The sequence below is a fragment of the Dermacentor andersoni genome, chromosome 1 (assembly GCF_023375885.2).
Source record: "Dermacentor andersoni chromosome 1, qqDerAnde1_hic_scaffold, whole genome shotgun sequence".
Classification (NCBI taxonomy): Eukaryota; Metazoa; Arthropoda; class Arachnida; order Ixodida; family Ixodidae; genus Dermacentor; species Dermacentor andersoni.
The window spans coordinates 358,972,238-358,992,989 of NC_092814.1; the positions used below are offsets into that span (position 1 = coordinate 358,972,238).

At 44.8% G+C, this 20,752-nt stretch overlaps 1 protein-coding gene across 1 annotated transcript in view; it reads right to left on the reverse strand.

Moving 5' to 3' along the window:
* The window catches only part of cm (AP-3 complex subunit carmine), a 90,855-nt gene that overhangs the window by 61,817 nt on the left and 8,286 nt on the right, over positions 1–20,752 (reverse strand). Inside the window, exons 3-4 of the mRNA XM_050166921.3 lie at positions 19,779–19,891; positions 18,097–18,218 (exon numbers count right to left, since the gene is read on the reverse strand). Of these exons, the coding sequence (XP_050022878.1) occupies positions 18,097–18,218; positions 19,779–19,891 (235 nt within the window). The remainder of the gene's footprint in view (positions 1–18,096; positions 18,219–19,778; positions 19,892–20,752) is intronic.

Sequence of the window (20,752 nt, forward strand, 5' to 3'; positions counted from 1 at the left end):
CCCTGCTTTCGATGCTCTGCAGTGGGAATGTCATCATCATCAAGAAGGCTTTGGACTAGTTCAGTTTTGCCAGGCTTTGGGCCTGCCATCATGTCTGGCTCAAGTAGGGCTGTAAGAACACCAGGCTCAGCATTCCCATTAGCAACAGATCTGACAAGCCCATAAAAAATTAGGCAAGACACAGTAGTGAAAACTGTTGGTGTGTTGGATGGGTATTGCAACCGCTTGACTATCGTGCTATACCGAAGAGATTTTCAACTGGGTCCTGACTCAGCTTTGAAGTCATTAAGTATTTGTAGCTAACATTCTTTGTCAGGTAGGTAAGCAACGACAGAACACTTGCAACTGTGACTCTCAGGCCAACAGCAGTAGATGCGGACATGAATCCACCTCGACCAACTGCATGCAGCTCCCATTCAGTCAGGTACGTCAAAAACGAAAGAAGCTTTTCCACAGAAGCAGATTCTGGCCGTAGGGCCTCTATCATTTTCCCATTCCTCTCCCATTGTTTCCGCCGGTCATTGTCTATAGGCACTCCAAAAGGAGACAACGTGCGCCCATTTACTTCCCGAAAACCAGGATACCCGCTCTTGCATCCGGGCGCATAACAATGCATATCGCTTTTGTTCTTCTTCTCTTTCATTATCCGAAAAGCAACAACAGGGCAGCATCGAACAGAGAAACGGTCACGCTCGGCACTTTCAGTAGCTTCACTTGCAAAAATGCGAAAAGCACGCTGGCTCATAGCAACGAGAATGACGCAGTAAAGCGCACGTGGGCAACGCGAGCTCCAACCGCCACGGTCTCCTCGGATGAATGGATGGATATTATGAGCGTCCCCTTTGGAACGGGGCGGTGGGTTGCGCCACCAAGCTCTTGCTACTATACTGCCTAATATCCTACCTAGGTTAAACAATGAAAAAAGGAAAAAGAAAACACTCTGAACTACCACGCCCAAATTTTCTGATCCCCTATTGCGAACTGTGCTTTTGTACGTCTCCGTCTTTTGTCGTTTCCCTACTTTTCTTCCACCAATCCTCCAGTCGCCTCGGGAAGAGCACACCAGCGCCCCTAGCGGGAGTCTTCGCTCTTGGCTTCACGCTGCCTGTGCGCCCAGCCCTCCGCTCTTTCCACTGCCCAATACTTCTAGCTCACTGTACTTCGAAATCTGTGATGTCATACAGCTCCACAGATGCTGAGGTTTAAGTACAAAAATAAAATAAAATTATGGTGTTTGTTTAAGGAGGACACTGCTATTGAAATAATGTTCACCATTCTTTTTCATCGATAATAATGAAACTTTCCAGTTTTCTGAACATTTTTGTGCTGATTTCAAATATTTAATTAGTTCTGCTGTAGGTCAATTATTTCCTGGGATAATTAACATTTCACTTCCATTGTTTAAAGCCACAATAGAAAATAAATGGCACAATAAAAAGTTATTTGTAAGACATGGTTAGAAAGCATAAAGAGTAATGAATTAAGTATAGCAAGCACGTTTTATCTTACCATTATTAGATATTTTACAGCCCATCCAATATAAGGTTACAAAATGTGGCAACCATATACAATTAGTTTTTTTTACAAGTCAATAAAAAAAGCTTACAATATTTCTTGTGTTAAATATTTGGGATATGACTTGAAAAAAAATGTGCTGCAACAAGATAGATAAAGGTAAGCCAGGTATGTTCCTGGAAGTTCAAAGACTGCAAGTTAGCATTTTGATGTTTGTATCTGCACTTAAGCCGAAGTTATGAAATTCTAATGTTGCAGCTTTCCAAATGTGAATTCTTGTTGGTGATTTCTAGAGGACTTCATAACATTGTAGTGTCTTAAGATGCTATATCATACTTTTGTGCACTCTCCGGCTCACCAGCATTCAGGCAAAATAAGAATGATGAGAATTGAATGAATAGAAGGAATCGAGTGCCGATCCCAAAATTTAAGACTAATAGAACTATATGTATTTGAAAAAAGCACAAGAAACTAAAGAAAACTAGGAAAACACACATTTAAAGCTTCAAAACTGGGAAATAACTACACACAAAAAATTCAAAACACAGAAAAATGCCTCCGCCAATGTTAACATTAGGAGCCAATAAGAGGGCCATGTGCATTGCAAGTTTCATAGACCGGCCCCTGATTATTTTAAGTTTGTGCTTTTCCTATGCAACCATCGTTGATGAGAATGCGAGGAACTGAAAGTCGGAATTTTGAGCTTTCTAGTGATACTCAGTGACAGGAAAGCCAAAAGATAGCTCCGTAACTCTGGTGTTTCTGCTTGATGTTTAGCTCTTTTCTCACCGTCTGCACTAACAAAATAATTTTTTTCTGAAACTAAGGGTGACGAGGGTGAAACTAAGGGCAAATTGTTTCGATATGGTTGTACATTAGGCATTACAGGTGCCGAAACAAGTAGTTCTGAAAAATCAATTTTTCTTTTTCCTTGATTTTAACTTTTCAAGACCCGTGTCCCCACTTAAAATACCAAAGCTGCACAGTGGGCTATGAGTGACACCTCTGTAGTGGGGAGGGCTCCAAATTACCTTCGGTCACCTGGGTTTCTTTACTGTGCACTGAAATCCATTTCATACTTAGCCTGCAACACTGAGGAAGTATACAAGTAGTGCAGTCATAGATCCTGCTAAGTATGTACATTTTTTACATCATAACTACTTCACATATCACATCTACAAACTCTAGACGTAAGGCTCTCAAATCACACACTATTTGTGCACCTTCGTGCTTCTCATATGCAACATACTATGTTTTGGTTGCAGGTACAGCCAGCACACTGTAGATGCTGGTTACAGAAACCCACCTCATTTGGTGACATGTTGGTTAGATTTGCATGTACACTAATTACGTCATATCTTGCAACACAAAAGTATGGGACGTTGTTACACTGACTTACATGCCTACACCTCCATATTTGATGCACTATTTTTTTTAATCATAAATATAATCAGTGAGACAAGTCTTTTTAGCCATCACAGTGTTGCCTGTTATCCATGAAAGAGAGTATAGTGTACGACAGCTCTTGCATTTGGCCCTCATCAAAATGCAGCCACCATAGACAGGAATGAAACCTTCGACCTCTTGCTTGGCAGCAAACTCTACAGCCACAAAGCCACATGCATGCACACAAAATTCAGAAGGAAGAAATTTTCCCTTCCCATTTTCTCCGCTAATAACCAACCTTTGTTCCTCTAAATAAATGTCAAATCACGTCTAAAAAAAAAACACCTCACCAGACCAAACTAACCTACTATTGCTCTTCAGTGTCCATTCAAACTCTATCCACACAATGGGGGAGGAGGGCTAGTCAGAATTTTAATAGTGCTCCGACCGAACCGCAGACAACGAACGCAGCCAGACCGCCCTAAGGTTATCGTGTAGTGTGCGAGGTGACCTGACCGAGCTGCCAAGGCGGGCGAGGTTTGAAGGACACCTAAATAAAATCAGTTGAGTGTCGTGTCTCGGGACGAACGCATCGCTCGTGTTTGTCTTCTCCAACTGCTCTCTCATTTCCCTCGCAACCATGCCATAAGTAATGCTGCTGAACAGGCTAGTTGGTTGCTAGATTCTCGATTCATGTTACCAGCAGAACAGAGACATGACACAAAGAGAAGATGCAGACACCGCAAACGCTAGACTACAACTCCGGTAACATGAATCAAGAATTCAATGGCACCAGACTGCATACAAACTTTTAACACGTTCAGTGTGGCAGCACTTTTTGAAGTCCCAATTCCTATGCATCATAACCCACCAGTCGGTCACACACATTGCCTCTCGAGTGGGGTGTGATGCACGAGTGAGCCATGCACCATTTGCATCTATCTCAAACTTCACAGAGATGGTGCTACTACACCTTCAACTGGAAGCGACCCTTGTTTGCCAGCATAGATCTTTTTTTTTCTAACATGTTGCTTCTGCAATACAGGAGGCCCAGAACTTGCATACGGCACAGGGGGACTAACTTGTCATTGTAACTTGCCACTGATCTACAATGCAGTGAATGTGTTTATAACCTGACAAAGTTCCTGATAAACTTGAAAAAAAAAATTAAATATCACTCAAAAATAATCGTAGGTATTAGATGGTTGTAAGTTCACTGTGCCTTTCCCAGAGTGCATTTAGTCAGACTCAAATTAAAGTGAGAGCCTTAAAAGGGCATGTTTAGGGCAGTTAACAGAAATAATGCAGGCATTGTAGTTCGTGACAGGGTCGAGGATACAGAAGCTCCCGCCATGATTGATTGATTGATGTTTCATGTTTAATGGCACAAGGGCCAGGTATGGCCAAAGAGTACCATGCTAGTGTTAATGAATTCGTAGTGGTCTGATGGGTTCAGTGAATTTACTGTGACATGGCTGTAAAGGGGCCTAAAAGAGTTGGAGTAAATTGCATAAAATCTACGCGTAATAAAATTATGGCAATGATTAGTGACGTGTACTATGAACACTAAAATGCACTGGGAAGGAATGATGCAATATACAAAATATGCGAGATGCTAAAATTGCCTAGAGCACTACTGCCTCGCCAAAGCCTTTGAAACACAAGGGCCTAGAGGCATGTGCTATACGAAACAACTATCACAGCGGCACCCTCTGAAGAGAGGAGGCGCTGCGAACGTATGGGGCTAATAACATGTAATACAACATCTTTCAGGAAACCTAGGACAGCGTTGGTATCAAAGAGTGCTTCTGCGCCGAGTAACATTACAGGATGAAGGGGGATCTGCTGCTGGTATGCTAAGGGGAAATGTGTCTCTCAGATTCGGCTCCCCAACACTCCAGGAGGACGTGGAGGACAGTCAGCCTCTCCCCGCATCTACCACAGGTTGGAGGCTCATTTCCAGTGAGTAAAAAGTTATGGGTGCCAAATGTGTGTCCTATTCTTAGACACACATGCCAGTAGTTTCGCAGTTTTCTTCGTAACAAGGGCTTCAGATCTGCGACAGGGACTACAGCAGTAGGATTAACAGCATGCGATGCAATTGATGTGGCCATCTGGTCCGCTAGAATGTTACCCTGGATGCCCCTATGGCCAGGCACCCAGCATATAATCACATGCTGGTTAGATATATACGCTTTACACAGGACGGAATGGAGTTCATTAATTACTGTATTTATGTGCTTGCACAATGACATCAAAGCCTTCACAACACTAAGGGAGTCCATATATATATAACTGATTTTTGGAGTTTTGATTTCCTTATACTTCACAGCCAACAATAGTGCGTAGGCCTCAGCCATAGAGATACTTGTTTCCGGATGCAGTACATCGGATTCCGAGAAGGATGGAGCGACGGCTGCATAGGACACCCCGTCATGTGACTTCAATGCGTCTGTGTAGAACTCCATGCAGGAGTGCTTGTACTGGAGTTCCAGGAAATGCATTTAGGTTTCAATCTCTGGAGCATGCTTTGTAACTTGCAGGAAAGATATATCACATTGTATCAGCTGCCGCTCCCAAGGAGGTAGCAGCTTAGCTGGAGGCATTAAGTGATGTTTGAGGAGTGATGATGATGATGATGTGCGGTATTTTATGGCACAAGGGCCAGGTTTGGCCAAAGAGCGCCATGACAGGTGGTAATGTTGACGATGTATTGTGGATGACATGCACAATGAACTCATCATGGTAGATGTGGTATGGCTGTAAAAGGGCCTAAAATCTGTAGCTGCAAGTGGCGTAGTTGCTAAAATAATGACGGTGACTAGGCAGTGATGTGGGCTATGGCAATGGGCTGTCGTTAAAACACTGTGTAATAAAACAACACTGACTGCAGAGTTTTAAGAGAGCCCTTGAATGCAGGGCTGTTAGTCACGTGCTAAAAATTGCCTGGCCAAATGATTTTCAGGATGTCGGTTTCGTCTAAAAAATCTAAGACTGTTTGCAGTTTGAAAAACGGTTCGTCACTAAGAAAAAATGCAGGATGGAGTGGTATATATTCGCGATATGCAGAAGGGAAATACTTTTTCCTCTCCGTTTCTATTGCAGGGCACTGGATAAGAGCATGGATGACTGTCAGGCCATCGCCGCACCTACTACAAGTAGGAGGATCCCCGCCAGTCAAGAGGTAGGAGTGAGTACTGTAAGTGTGTCCTATTCTTAATCGGCAAAGAAGTACTTCCTTGTACCGTGCTGTTTTGTCACTTATCCAATTCCGCAATCTTGGTTTTATAATATGTAACTTATTCAATGTTTGTGTATCCCACTCTGATTGCCAATGTTTCCTCAATTTACGGCGCAGAAAGGGCTTTAGGTCTGTGGCAGGAATGGGGATATTTCCATCTGTGTCGCTAAAACTCACTGACGTAGCGTTTTCGTCAGCAGCTACGTTGCCTTTTATACCTTTATGGCCAGGTACCCAGCATAGAATAATCGCTTGGTTGCCGATATATGCGGAGCACAACAAACTATACAGCTCATTCAAAACGGGATTCTTAAGCTTTCGTAAGCTAATCAGGGCTCTCGCGACACTTAACGAGTCTGTAAAGACAACAGCCTTAGCGACATTTCTGCACCTTATGTGTTTAACAGCCGAAAGTATACCGTATGCTTCTGCTGTAAAGATACTGGTGTGTGGGTTTAGTGGCCCTGATGTTGAAAATGAGGGTCCGAGAGCTGCGTAAGCAACACCAGCTGGAGACTTCGAAGCATCTGCGTAATATTCGTCACAGGAATACTTCTCTTTAAGTTCAAGAAAATGAGATTGTATGTGAGCCTCAGGTGCTTGTTTGGATATTTCTAAGAAAGAGATGTCACATCTTATAGTCTGCCACTCCCAAGGCGGTGGAAGCCGTGTAGGAGCCATTAGGACATTGTGTAAAAGAGGGATCCCTGTATTTTCTGAGAGTGCTTCCAACCGGGACAGAGGAGGCCTAGTGGCTGGGCGGTTACGAAACAGCCTAGCAGTGGACAAGTCGCATATAGTGGAATGACAAGGATGTTTAACATCTGATCTAGCTTTCAAGGCGTAGGAGAAAGTTAAATATGTCCTTTGGTAGTGTAATGACCATTCGTTTGACTCGACGTAGAGGCTCTGCACAGGGCTAGTCCTAAAGGCGCCTGTAGCAAGGCGGATACCTAGGTGGTGAATAGGATCTAGCATTTCCAAAGCGCTTGGTGCAGCAGAATTATAGACTATTGATCCGTAGTCAAGCCGTGTTAATATTAGATTTTTGTAAAGTTTTAGAAGGCACCGTCTGTCGCTTCCCCAAGATGTACGTCATAAGAGTTTCAGAAGATTCATAGTCTTGAGGCACTTTGATTTCAGATACTTCAGGTGGGGTACAAAATTAAGCTTACTGTCTAAAATGATTCCCAGAAATTTGTGTTCATGGCTCACAGATAGCCGCTCTCCATTTAGATCTATTTCGGGGTCCGCAAGTATACCTCTCTTGTTAGAAAACAGGACGCATGTACTTTTTTGTGGGTTTAGCTTGAAACCGTTTTTGTCCGCCCACATACATAATTTATCTATGCAAAGCTGTACTTGTCGCTCGCAGATACTTAGGTTACATGATTTGAAACCTATCTGGATGTCATCCACATATACAGAATAAAACATGCTACGTGGTAGGGCAGTCTGGATCGAGTTCATTTTCACAATGAAAAGAGTGCAGCTCAGCACACCACCCTGTGGAACACCAGCCTCTTGCGTAAATGGACGAGACAGAGCGTTACCAACTCTAACACGGAACGTGCGATTGGAGAGGTAACTCTGAATCACGTTCAGCAAGTTGCCTCGAACTCCCATTTCAGTCAGGTCACGGAGGATTCCATAGCGCCAGGTTGTGTCGTATGCCTTTTCCATATCTAAAAATACTGATAGAAAAAATTGTTTGTGGACAAAGGCATCTCGGATATTTGTCTCTATGCGGACAAGGTGATCTGTTGTGGATCTACCCTCCCTAAAACCGCATTGAAAGGGATCGAGTATCTTGTTGCTTTCAAGAAAATGGATGAGGCGGCGGTTAATCATTTTCTCAAAAAATTTACATAGACAACTTGTCAGAGCTATAGGCCTATAACTGTTGGGTGAGGAAGGGTCCTTGCCCTCTTTGAGAATAGGGATTACAATTCCTTCTTTCCAAGCAGAAGGAATGTAGCCGGCAGAGAACATGGAATTGAAGAGTGACAGTAGTGTTTTTTGGGTTTCAGGGTGTAAGTGTCTGATCATCTCATACAATATTCTGTCACTTCCTGGAGTGGACTTGTTGCAACAGTTCAGTGAAGCCTGGAACTCAGCCATTCCAAATGGACAATTGTATGCTTCATTGGATATGCCCTTCCGACTCAAATGCAGCTGTTCTGCTAGTCGCTGGTATTTTAGGAATGTATCTGTATAATGAGATGTACTGGAAATGTGCTCGAAATATGCTCCTAGGCAATCAGCTTGTTCCTCAAGAGTGTCTGCTTGTGTGTTTACTAATGGTAGTGGATGAGTTTCACGGCCTTTTAGTTTGTTTACCCTGTTCCAGGCTTTTCTTTCGTCTGTATACGAATTAATGCCGGAAATATATTTTTGCCAGCTATCCCTTTTGGCACGGCGGCGCGTTCTTCTTCCTTCTGATTTTATTTTCTTAAAGCTGATAAGGTTTTCGATAGTCGGAGAGTCACGGAGCTGATTCCAAGCCTTATTCTGTTTCTTTCGTGCTTCCTTACATTCATCGTTCCACCAGGGAACACGCCGTTTATTAGGCGATGCATTTGTTTGCGGGATACATATTGACGCTACGTCGAGAATAAATGCGGTTAAATATGAGACTGCATCGTCAATACTGAGTGCACGAATATCATCCCAGGTCATATATGTTAGTTCTCAGTATCGCTGCCAGTTGGCTGAGTCAACTTTCCACAGGGGTACATGTGGAGAACATTCGTCCCGTTTCCTTAATTTTAAAACAATCGGGAAATGATCACTCCCGTATGGGTCCTTATGTACATTCCACTCCAAGTACGGCACGACTGTACTTGAAACAATGGATAAATCTATAGATGAAAATGTCTTGTGTGCAACGCTGTAAAAAGTTGGCTCCTTCTTATTTAGCAAGCATGCACCCGTACTGAATAGGAAATTTTCAACCAGACGCCCTCTGGCATCACACCTAGAGTCGCCCCACAAGGTATGATGGGCATTTAAGTCTCCAACGACAATGTAGGGTTCCGGGAGTTACGCAATAAAGCTATCAAATTCAGTTTTGGAGAGTTGACAGTTGGGACGAATGTATAAAGAAGCAATTGTCAGCAGCTTACTAAAAAGCACTGCTCTGACTGCCACTGCCTCTAGGGGCGTTTTAAGGGGTAACTGCAGGCAAGCCACACACTTATCTACTATTATTGCCACACCGCCCGACGAGGCAAGGGCCTCATCGCGGTCTTTCCGGAAAATGGCATACTGTCGGAGAAAGTTTGTTTGTGAAGGTTTAAGATGTGTTTCTTGGACACACAGCACCTTTGGGGTGTACCTATGTAAAAGTTCCTTAATGTTGTCTAGGTTGTGGAGTAAACCCCTGACGTTCCATTGTATTATCTGTGTATCCGTAACGTATGTGTTTTGTGCTGTGTGTCTAAAAAATATGGATTAGATTATCTCACGAGACCTTTCCAGGCCCCGTGAAACGCGATCTCTCTAACCTCCGGGCGCGCTCAAGGGAGCTGCGCCGTTCCTTCGGCGTCTGAGACGCCGGATTGGTATTTGTATCCATCACCTCGTCTGAGGCGGTGGATAGCGCCTGCGCAGCGGGCACGTTCGCGGGGGTGGTGGGCCGATCTGCACATGCAGTGGCCTTGGGTCCAACAGGCCCGAGGGTCTGCTGGTCCTCCTTTGTGGGAGCTGGTACAGCGCTGGCTGTTCCAGCCGGGGGGGCTGATGGCGTGACCGCCGTCACACTCCGTGTGACTTGGGCGGCCGCCGAAGGATGTAGCGCTGCCCCCCGGCGCGCCACATCGGTGTAAGACGGACTAGACTGGTTCATTGAGAAGCGCTTGCGCGCCTCTTGGAAGGAAAGGTTCAGTTTGATTTTGATTTCGATGATTTGTTTTTCTTTTTTCCAGGATGGGCAAGAACGGGAGTACGCTGGGTGATCCCCGTCACAGTTAGCACAATGGGTGGTGGAAGTGAAAGTGTCAGATGAGTGCTCGTTTGATGCACACTTTGCACAAGTAGTGCGCCCTCGGCAGCTTTGTGAACCGCGCCCGAACCGCTGACACTTGAAGCATCGGCATGGGTTAGGGATGTATGGTCTTACACGGAGTTTGCAGTATCCTGTTTCTATTGAGTCTGGTAAAGTGCTAGTTCGAAAAGTTAAGATTATGTGTTTTGTGGGGATTTCCTTGCCGTCGCGCCTAATCGTCATTCTCTGGACCTTTACTACATTTTGATCTTGCCATCCCTCAAGTAGCTCACTTTCACTAAGATCAAGCAGGTCATCTTCAGAGACGACACCGCGGACAGTGTTCAAAGATCTGTTTGGGCCTACTGAAACTGGAATGTCCCCAAAAGCAATTAGTTTTGACAATTTACTGTACTGTGTCTTGTCACGAAGTTCAAGAAGAAGATCGCCGCTACCCATTTTAGTTACTTTGTAACCTGGGCCGATGGAGTTTGCCAATGATTTTGCCACAACAAAAGGAGATATTGTTCGGACTGTCTTGCTTTCATGTTGACTGTGAATGACATGGTATTTTGGGAATGTTTCTTTGTGACTCATGAAGAAGTTGAAGGAATCTTCGGTGCGCCCCCTCTTGAAGGAGCGATCAGGGAGTGGAGGGAATTTTGATTCCATAAGTAATAATATTAATCGGCAGGGATGGCCGCCACCCACCATGGAGCCCTACCAGGGGACGACACAGGACGGGAAGTATTCAGTTCTGCGCACGCCAGCGGTACATCCCCACTATAACCAAATACCTATACCCGAGGTTGGGCATAATGCACAAGGTTAACCCTTGCCACCAGGAAATACGGAAGTAATAAGAAGTGAAGAAAAGACAGGAAAGATGAAAAAGGCGAGAGAGAAAGACGAAGATTGGAGAGGAGGAGAGGAAAAGGCGACTGCCGATTTCCCCCGGGTGGGTCAGTCCGGGGGTGCCGTCTACGTGAAGCAGAGGCCAAAGGGGTGTGTTGCCGCCGCCGAGGGGCCGTAAAGGTCCAAACACCCGGCATTGGCTCAACCCCCAGGATCCCCTTTTCCCCGGACACGGCTAAGCCGCGCACGGCTACACGCGGGAGGGTCTAACCCTGGTGTGCTCGGGTACGTGGTGTCGCAACGCACCAAACGCCTGCTTGCGCAGACGCCCCTGCAGGGTGTTTGAGGAGTGGGACATGCATTTCAACGCTAAGCTCCCTCACACGCAGTGAAAAGGGCTGTCTTACAGAGGGATAATTACGAAAGAGTGTAGCATATGCCATATCGTTAACGGTATTAAAACACGGATGTTTATGATTAGAGTGAACTTTCAGAAAATATGTTTGACTGATGTATGTTCTCTGCAGATGGAGTGGCCACTCACTTGATTCGACATAGAGACTTTCAATGGGACTTGTTCTGAAAGCGCCCGTGGCTAAGCGGACTCCTAGATGGTGGACCGGATCTAGCATCTTTAGCGCGCTTGGGGCGGCAGAATGGTAGATCACGGCACCATAGTCCAATCGTGATCGAATCAGGCTCTTGTAAAGATTCATTAAACACTTCCTATCGCTGCCCCATGTTGTGTGGGATAAAATTTTCAGTAAGTTCATTGTTCTTAAGCATTTCACCTTGAGATACTTTATGTGTGGAATAAAAGCTAGTTTAGAGTCAAGTATGATGCCTAAGAACTTGCGCTCTTTGTTCACAGGGATTTGCGGACCATACATTTCGATATTGGGATCTGCAATGAGCCCTTTGTATCTTGTGAAAAGCACACAAGAACTTTTGTTGGGGTTCACTTTAAATCCCTTTTCATCTGCCCATTTGGACACTTTGTTCAAGCCATGTTGTACTTGCCTCTCACACAGTGCAAGGTTGCAGGATTTGAAACCTAATTGTATGTCATCTACGTAAACAGAATAAAAAACGGCTGGCAGTAATGAAGCCCGAAGCGTGCTCATCTTCACGATAAAGAGCATGCAGCTAAGCACACCTCCTTGAGGTACACCATTTCTTGCATAAAAAGTCGCGACAATACATTGCCAATTTTCACGCAGAAGGTACATTTGGACAAATACCTTTCTAGTATGTTTAACGTATTTCCACAAATGCCCATTCCCGACAAGTCTCTCAAGATTCCATATCGCCACGTTGTGTCATACGCCTTCTCCATATCGAGGAGAAGAACTGTTGACGCACAAATGCATCACGGATATTTCCTTCAATGCGCAAAAGATTATCAGTCATGGACCGCCCTTCTCTGAAGCCACACTGATAGGGATCAAGCATATTGTTCAGTTCAAGGAAATGTATTAGTCTACGATTAATCATTTTTTTCAAATAGCTTACACAGACAACTTGTATGAGCTATCGGGCGATAACTTGCCGCCAAGGAAGGGTCTTTACCAAGCTTCAAGACGGGAATAACAATAGCTTCCTTCCATGAGGATGGGAGGCATCAGGCAGCCCAGACAGAGTTGAAAAGTGCCAGAAGTGTCATTTGTGTGTCTTCATGTAAGTTCTTAATCATGTCATAGATGATTCTATCAGCTCCCGGTGCAGAGCTTCTACATGTGCTCAATGCAGCTTTAAGCTCGGCAATATTAAAAGGACGGTTATATGGTTCATCCGGACGGCATTTACGATCAAGTGTCTTAAGTTCAGCTATTTGTTTATACTTGAGGAATGATCTTGTGTAGTGTGTGGAACTTAATACATGCTCAAAGTGTTCGCCCAAAGAGTTGGCCTGGTCTTCCAAGGTAGTCCCTTTGTTGTCCACTAAGGGCAGAGGGTGGATTTGTTGCCCCTTTAGCTTTCTTACGCTATTCCATGCTTTGAACTCTTAGGTGTAGGAAGTGATGCCCGAGAGAAATCTCTCCCAGCTAGCCCTCCTTGCCTGTCTGTGCGTGTGCCTTCCTTGCTATTTTGCCAGTTTAAATTCTGTTAGGTTTTCTGCAGTCGGGAAGCGACGCAGCAAACCCCACACTTTTTGTTTCTTTTGTGCCAGTCTGCACTGTTCATTCCACCAGGAGACCCGCCTTTTACATGAGAGTCCTTGTGTTTGTGGAATGAATTTTTCAGCTGCGTCAAGTATAAAACAAGTGAAATACGCTACTGCTTCATCTATGCTAAAATAGGTGATAACATGCCGTGATAAGTAAGTTCATTCCTTAAAATGATTCCATTCAGTGGAGGCTAGTTTCCACTGGGGGGTATGTGGGGGGCATTCGTGTTGACGTATTGAATTGAACATTACAGGGAAGTGGTAACTTCCATAGGGATTTTTGATTACATGCCATAGCAAGTCCGGGAAAATTGAAGCAGAGCCAATCAACAGGTCTACTGATGAATATAAATTATGATGAATATTATAATACATTGGCTCCTTCTTGTTGAACAGGCATGCACCGGAGTTCAAAAGAAAATTTTCAATGAAACAACCTCTCGCGTCATATCGTGAGTCTGCCCACATGGTGTTGTGGGCATTAAAATCGCCTACGAGTATGTAGGGGCCCAGAAGCTGATCAATTAGGTTATAAAAATCCCTTTTTCCGAGGTGATAATTGGGGGGTATGTATAAGCAACAAACAGTGATCAATTTATTAAAAAGAATTGGCCAAATTGACACTGCCTGAAGGGGCGTCTGAAGGGCGACATGGTGACAAGCTACGGACTTGTCTACAACTATTGCTACACCGCCAGACGAGGTATTCGCCTCGTTGCGGTCTTTACGGCAGATGGCGTACTGACGAAGAGAGTTTGTTTGTGTACATTTAAGATGTGTCTCCTGAACACACAGCACCTTTGGGTTATATTTGTGTAAGAGTTCTTTAATGTAATCGAGGTTGTGGATAAGACCTCTAATATTCCAGTGTTATTTGTGTAGCCATATTGTTCGTGTTTTTATGCTGTGTGTAAAGAGAAGGCAAGTTGGAAAAATGACTTATGAAGCCTTTTCAGGCCCCATGATTCGGGTTTTGTCTTTCTTGGAGGCGTCGCAAGATTCGCGCCGCTCCCGATGTGCTGGATGCGCCGTCTGGCTCGGGGTTGTGTCCATCGACTCTTGGGAGCCGCCGGACTTCTGCTCACACGAGTGGGGTGTTTTCACCGAAGGCTTTGCCTCGAAAAGCAGGGCCTAGGAGGCCACCAACCCAGAGGTCGATGGGCCCTCCTTCGGGGACGGCGCAGCGGCACTGGCTGCTGACGCCAAGGGGGCTGGTGGCACGGCCATGACCACACCCTTTGTGGGCCGGGCCAGAACCAGAGTCTGCTGCGGCGTTGCCCCATTGCGCCCCGCACCAGCATACCCTGAGGTACGGAAAACTGAAACACGTTTCCGCGCTTCCTGAAATTAGATATTCTCTTTGATTTTCATTCTGATTATGTCTCTCTTTTTTCCATGTGGGGCAAGTTCGAGAGTGTGCTGCGCGTCCACCGTCACAGTTGGGACAGTGGAGTGTGCCATTACAGTTGTAGGATTCGCGTTCGTGTTCACCACACTTCGCACAGGTAAGTCGGCCACGGCAGCTTTGCGAACCATGGCCGTATCTATGACACTTGAAGCATCTTCGGGGATTTGGGATGTAAAGCCCGACTCGAATTTTGGTATATCCCGTTTCTAGGGTTCCTGATCGCACGCTCGATGCAAAGGTGAGGATGAGATGCTTAGTTGGAATATCTTGGTTGTCTCGCTTGATCTTTATTCTTTGCACTTGAATCACGTTGTGTTCTTTCCAGCCCTCCAGGAGCTCTTCCTCGCTCAGGCTCAAGAGATCTTCATCAGAGATGACTCCTTTACACGTGTTCAATGATCGATGGGGGGTAACAGTGATCGCCCCATCACGGAATGCTAAGAGATTGGAGAGTTTGCCATGCTGTTGAGTGTCGCAGACCTCAAGAAGAAGGTCGCCACTGCTCATTTTCGTCACTTTGTAGACAGCACCTAGTGTGTCGGTAAGACATTTAGCTACGATGAAACGTAAGATAGTTCTGACTGTCTTTTCAGGATCTTGACTGTGTATCACATGGAAGCGGGGGAAAGTTTCTTTGCGCTGGCTGAATAGCTGCAAAATTTTTTCGGTGTGCCCCTTCTTGAAAGAGGACGATGGGAAAGAGGGGGAATGATGTCTTAGCCATGCAGAATTCATTTAATTTCAGTAGCTACGCCAGCCACCCACCGCCGAGCCCAACAAGGGGACACCACGATTCCGGGAGGAAACACAGACACCAGCTGTACGTAGCTACTATAACCAAATATAATATACCCAAGGTTGGATACACGCACTAGGTTAACCCTTGCCGCCCAGAAATTCGGAAGTGAGAAGAAGACAGGAAAGAAGAGACAGCGAAAGGAAAAGCAAAAGATTGAAGAGAGGGACAAGAAAAGGCGACTGCCGATTTCCTCCAGGTGGGTCAGTCTGGAGGTGCCGTCTATGTGAAGTAGAGGCCGAAGAGGTGTGCTGTTTCCGCTGGGGGGCCTTGAAGGTCCAAACACCCAACATCGGCTCAACCCCCAGGATCCCCCTTTACCCAGACATGGCTAAGCCGCGCATAGCTACACACGGGAGGGTCCAACCCTCGTGTGCTAAGGCACGTGGTGTTGCAACACACCAAACGGCTGCTCACGCAGACGTCCCTGCGGGCTCCCGCCATGAAAGAGTGCTGCGGCCGCTCTCGATCCTTCCACGCTCGCAAAATTAGTTCCCTTGCACCTAAGAGGAGGCATCCGAGCAGTTCACGAACAACAAACGTGCATCAAAAGTCAGTCCCGGCAAATGCGAGACTAAATTCAGCTCTGAGCATAAACACCTTTGGGACACTATGAAAGGGGTCTAGGAGGGGGATAGCTGACCCATGTATAATGGCTGAACCCAGAAGAACACTCTATTCGACCAGAAACCCAGACACTTTCCTGTTTCCCGAGTGCAAAAATATGGTTCCACAATGTAAAAATGCATAACACCCAAATTCCTCAAGCGGTCAATGCCCATCAAATAAATATGAGCAAGTCTTGCCAAAGATACTGACTTATAACATTATGTTCAGACCTGTGTACGTTGTTACAGTCGATATTCCGTTAATTCGACCCTGATGGGACCGACGAAACTGGTCGAATTATCCGGCGGGTCTAAAAACGCCAGAACGCGCCGTCAATCAGTTGCCAGTATTTGCTTTTAAAGTTAACTTCGCCATAATGAGTGTTATGCGGTGAAGCCTACCACGCGGGGGGAAAGGTGCCACTGTTGCGGAACATAGCATGTGTTTCTTATTTTGAATTGAATTGAATTGAATTTTATTCTCCTTGAACAAATACACAAGGAAGGGTAGCCACAAAAGGCTACTGAGATTAGTAGCTTGACGAGGTGGCTGCCCCTTTACACAGCAGCAGCAGCAGTTATTAAACAATGTCCATACAAATGACTGCTTTTGCACATATGTACGGACAATGATTGACAATGATTTATACATGTAGATGCGCCATCTCGCTAACAGTACGAGCACCGAGACGCCTAATAAATTTACTGGCATGCCTTCAGAGTTTGAGATAGGCCCTTAAACGTCCCCTCTACTTTCGGAGTTTTTCCCCTTACCGCCTTTCTTTTCGCTAGCTTTCACAAAACACGATGGTTTTTCTCCGCTTATCGGTGCACGGCAGGTGCGTGTGCGTAAGAAGCGTACCAGGTCACATTAACCATCTCATATACAAGACGCGCATGATGGGCGAAATGAGGGCCGCAATCGCCAGAGGAACGTCAGAAACAGCTCTCAATTGCTGCCAGTACGCTTATTTAGCGTCTAAGTTCTCATACTGCGAAGCTGACCAGTCAAGTTCGAATTTTCCGGCCACGGTCAATTTTGAGATAATACCGGAAGTTTGGCACATTATAAATGTATTGGCGCCTTTGGTCGTGATCGAATGAATCGAAAAATCAAATTAACTGAGGTAAAATTAACGGAAGTCTACTGTAGTATATATTTATGCTTGTCATTGTTATTCTGATTAACTGCGTGTATATTTGCAAGCATGTGCGGCACAGATTTCTTACACATTTAATAGGTATTGACGGTCTATAGTTGTCGATCCACGATTTTGGCAAAGTAGTGCACTTGGAAAAAACACATTCACAGCATCGTTCATTGATGAGGACATACACAGGCGCTTGCAACTATTGGTTTATTGCTCAAAGACGCGCTTTTTTAGTAAACGCTTTGCTAAGTGCATGTGCTGCGACAGCTACATGGTGGGGAAAACAAGAAAAAAAAAATAACAACTAGATGGAGATAACCATCACCGTGTGGCACTCAAGATAGAATCAAATGCCCAGGTAGTGGCACGCTTTTTTCTGAAAAATGATACTGCGCCTGTGTAACAGCGCCTGTGCATGCCCTCATCATTCATGCTTGTGTGGGTGCGTGTTTTCCAAATGCACTACTTCACCAAAATTTTTATATGTATTCCCTGCTAATGCTGACTTCCAGTGGTGGTGAGGTCAGTCAAGTTACATTGCAATGCTGGTTTTTTTCTCACCACTTCCAGTTTTATGGAAACTGGAATAAACTGATTGATTGATTGATTGATTGATTGATTGATTGATTGATTGATTGATTGATTGATTGATTGATTGATTGATTGATTGATTGATTGATTCCACTAATGTTGGGAGAACCTCCTTGCACACAGTGAGAAAGGGCAGCACAAAAGCTGTAACTAATTCTTTTACAGACAGGTGTATCCTTTCGTATCTCACCAACACCCACACCTCAGGGTTCACAGCAATTGAGCGCCTGAGCAAGGTAAAGGAGGAGACAGAAATTCAGACAAAGCAACTTGCTGGCGAATATGCGCACATTCCCTTTGAAGGTCACTTGCTACTCCATCACCGACTGCAGTCTACTGTAAGTTGGGCCCCTCTGCTGCTACAATAACACAATGGATAGACAGACAACTTACTTTGTCCGACCCGTAACAGTGTTGGCGAGAGTTCTCAGAATGTTTGGTGGCTTGATGAGCTCCTTCAGGATGTTGGACTCCGTCGCAAGCGGGAAGCCATTGTCCAACATTTCATCCAGAAGCTGCACATTTCACTAATCTGTTCACCTGCGCACATGTGCCACTACCGTGCAATTTCTCCAGAATGTGTACATTCAAAAATGCTGCACTGCTGCTAGCCTCCCCTAGGACAACATTCCTTCTTTGACATTCTAGCATAAGCATAACATAAGAAGCCAACAAACAAAGATGCCAACGACAACACATGGGAAATTACTTGTACTTAGTAATTAAATTAAAGAAATTATAAATTAATGGAACTGAAAGTGGATGAAAAAACAACTTCCCACAGGTGGGGAACAATCCATTAATTTATAATTTCTTTAATTCAATTAACAAGTACAAGTAATTTCCCATGTGTTGTTCTTGGCGTCTTTGTTTGTAGGCTCTTTATGATATGATTAATAAAAATCAGACCCCTCAGTTAACCCCCTTTCTTCTCGCTCATTCTGTAAAGAGGGTCTCGAATCCAGCAACATCGATGCCTTCAGGTAGCATGTGTGGGTTTATTGACCAGGTGCTTTCACCCAAAAAGATCACGTACATGTCACGTCTGCGGTAGAAAGGATGTTCCACACCCGCTGCCAAGGTTTGCGAGTGGTGGTGCTGGCTAACACTTTCAGGGCTAGTTCTAGTAGTAACACATAAATACCCCAGAAAGTAGATGAGAAAACGGCGCAGCGGTAGCTCAATTGGTAGAGCATTGCACGCGTAATGCGAAGATGTGGGATCGTTCCCCACCTGCGGCAAGTTGTTTTTTCATCCACTTTCAATTCCATTAATTTATCCTTTGTTTAATTCAATTAGTAAATACAAGTGATTTCCCGTGTTGTCCTTCATGTCTTTGTTTGTTGGCTTCTTATGATATGATTAATAAAAATCAGGTCCCTTGGTTAACCCCCTTTCTTCTCATTCACACCATGAACATAACTTACACAACTGAAGGACTAGATCATGGCTTGAATAGTAAAGCACAACATAAAAAGTATACGAAGATTACAGTTGGTTTCACTGCTCACTACAAATTGTGAATACCTAACTATGGTCTCAAATTTAAATGAAATTAAATTTTGGAGCTTTACGTGCCAAAATTGTGATCTAATTATAAGGAATGCAGTAGAGGGGGCCTCCGGAAAAATTCTGACCACCTAGGGTCCTTTAATGTGCACCTAAATCTAAGTAAACAAGCGTTTTCCAATTCTGTTCCCATTGCAATGCAGCCGCTGCAAGCAGGATCGAACCTGCGACCTCGAGCTCAACAGCGCAATGCCATAAGCTACTGGGCTACCGCAGTGGGAAGCTTCCAAATTTGTTAATTTGTAAGCGCATAAGGAATCCACTTCCACAGTGCTAAAGATACTTCCTTCTTTACTGTAAACTAATAGAAACTAATATTTAGACACTGACAATCTATCTTTATCTGACTGCACAGCCAAGAGTTGCATGCGGGCCTAGAGAGACGTCACAATATGGGGCAAGGTAGACTCCACATTAATTTGAATTAGATTTTTTTTTCACTCCTTCGTCAAATGCAAATATACAAATTAGACAATAGAAAACAATATAATCACAACAAAGCATACCTCGTAAACAACCACATAATGCTCCTTGATAAGGAACTCGGTGCAATCACTGAAGTAGTCCACAAATGTGTCCACCACACGATGCAGGAACTCAATCACAAACAGCGGTGGTACTGCAAGGAGGAGGGGAGAGTTGAGCAGGTGAGAAGCTAGGATACATCACAGAAATAAAGCAAATGTTGGTTGAAATATTGATTCACTGAATGCATGTGATGTTGCAAGGCAAACACGGGTGCATTGACAAACACCGTAGTGAAGGGCTCTAGATTAGTTTTGACCGTCTTTAGTTCTCTAGTGTCCGCCCAATGCTCAGTACGGAGCACTTTTGCATTACGCCTTTGTTGGAATGCAGTGCTGCAGTTGGCAATCAAACCCACAACCTCATGCTCAGCAGCAGGTTGCCACAACCACTGAACCACCGCAGCTGGTATATAAAATGAAAGACTGCCCCAAACAAGGAGTGCTTGCTTACAGAGTATGCAAACAGTTGCACGCTTTCGTGGGCACAACTCCCAAGAAAGAAACCTGCACAGGACAAACATCCAAGATCTTCTAGTGCTCTTAAATTCATGACTCTGACTTACTGTGTGCGCTGGTCGGGCGCATTCATGACAAGGGACCAAAAGTGAGAAAACACACCAACTGAAGTGCATTATCTTCTCTTTTTCTGTCCTTTGCCTCGAGTGCACTGCTCAAGTCAAAGATGAACTGTAACCAATTAGCCTAAATGCATATCCTGCCAATAGGCACCAGTGCTATCAGCGAGTTTAATGCATTTTGCAAAAGTGCACACCAATTTTCAGGCTGTGTCTATCTTAGTAGAGACATGAATCATGCTTTTCGTGTGTACTGACTTGATCCCAGGAGCATGAACCCATCAATGCAGCTAACGGCACAGACAGCTTGCAAGTGTTGCGTCATTGGCAAATGGCCATGTCCTGGGATCAAGTTGGTGCACGTGAGTACAACTTGCC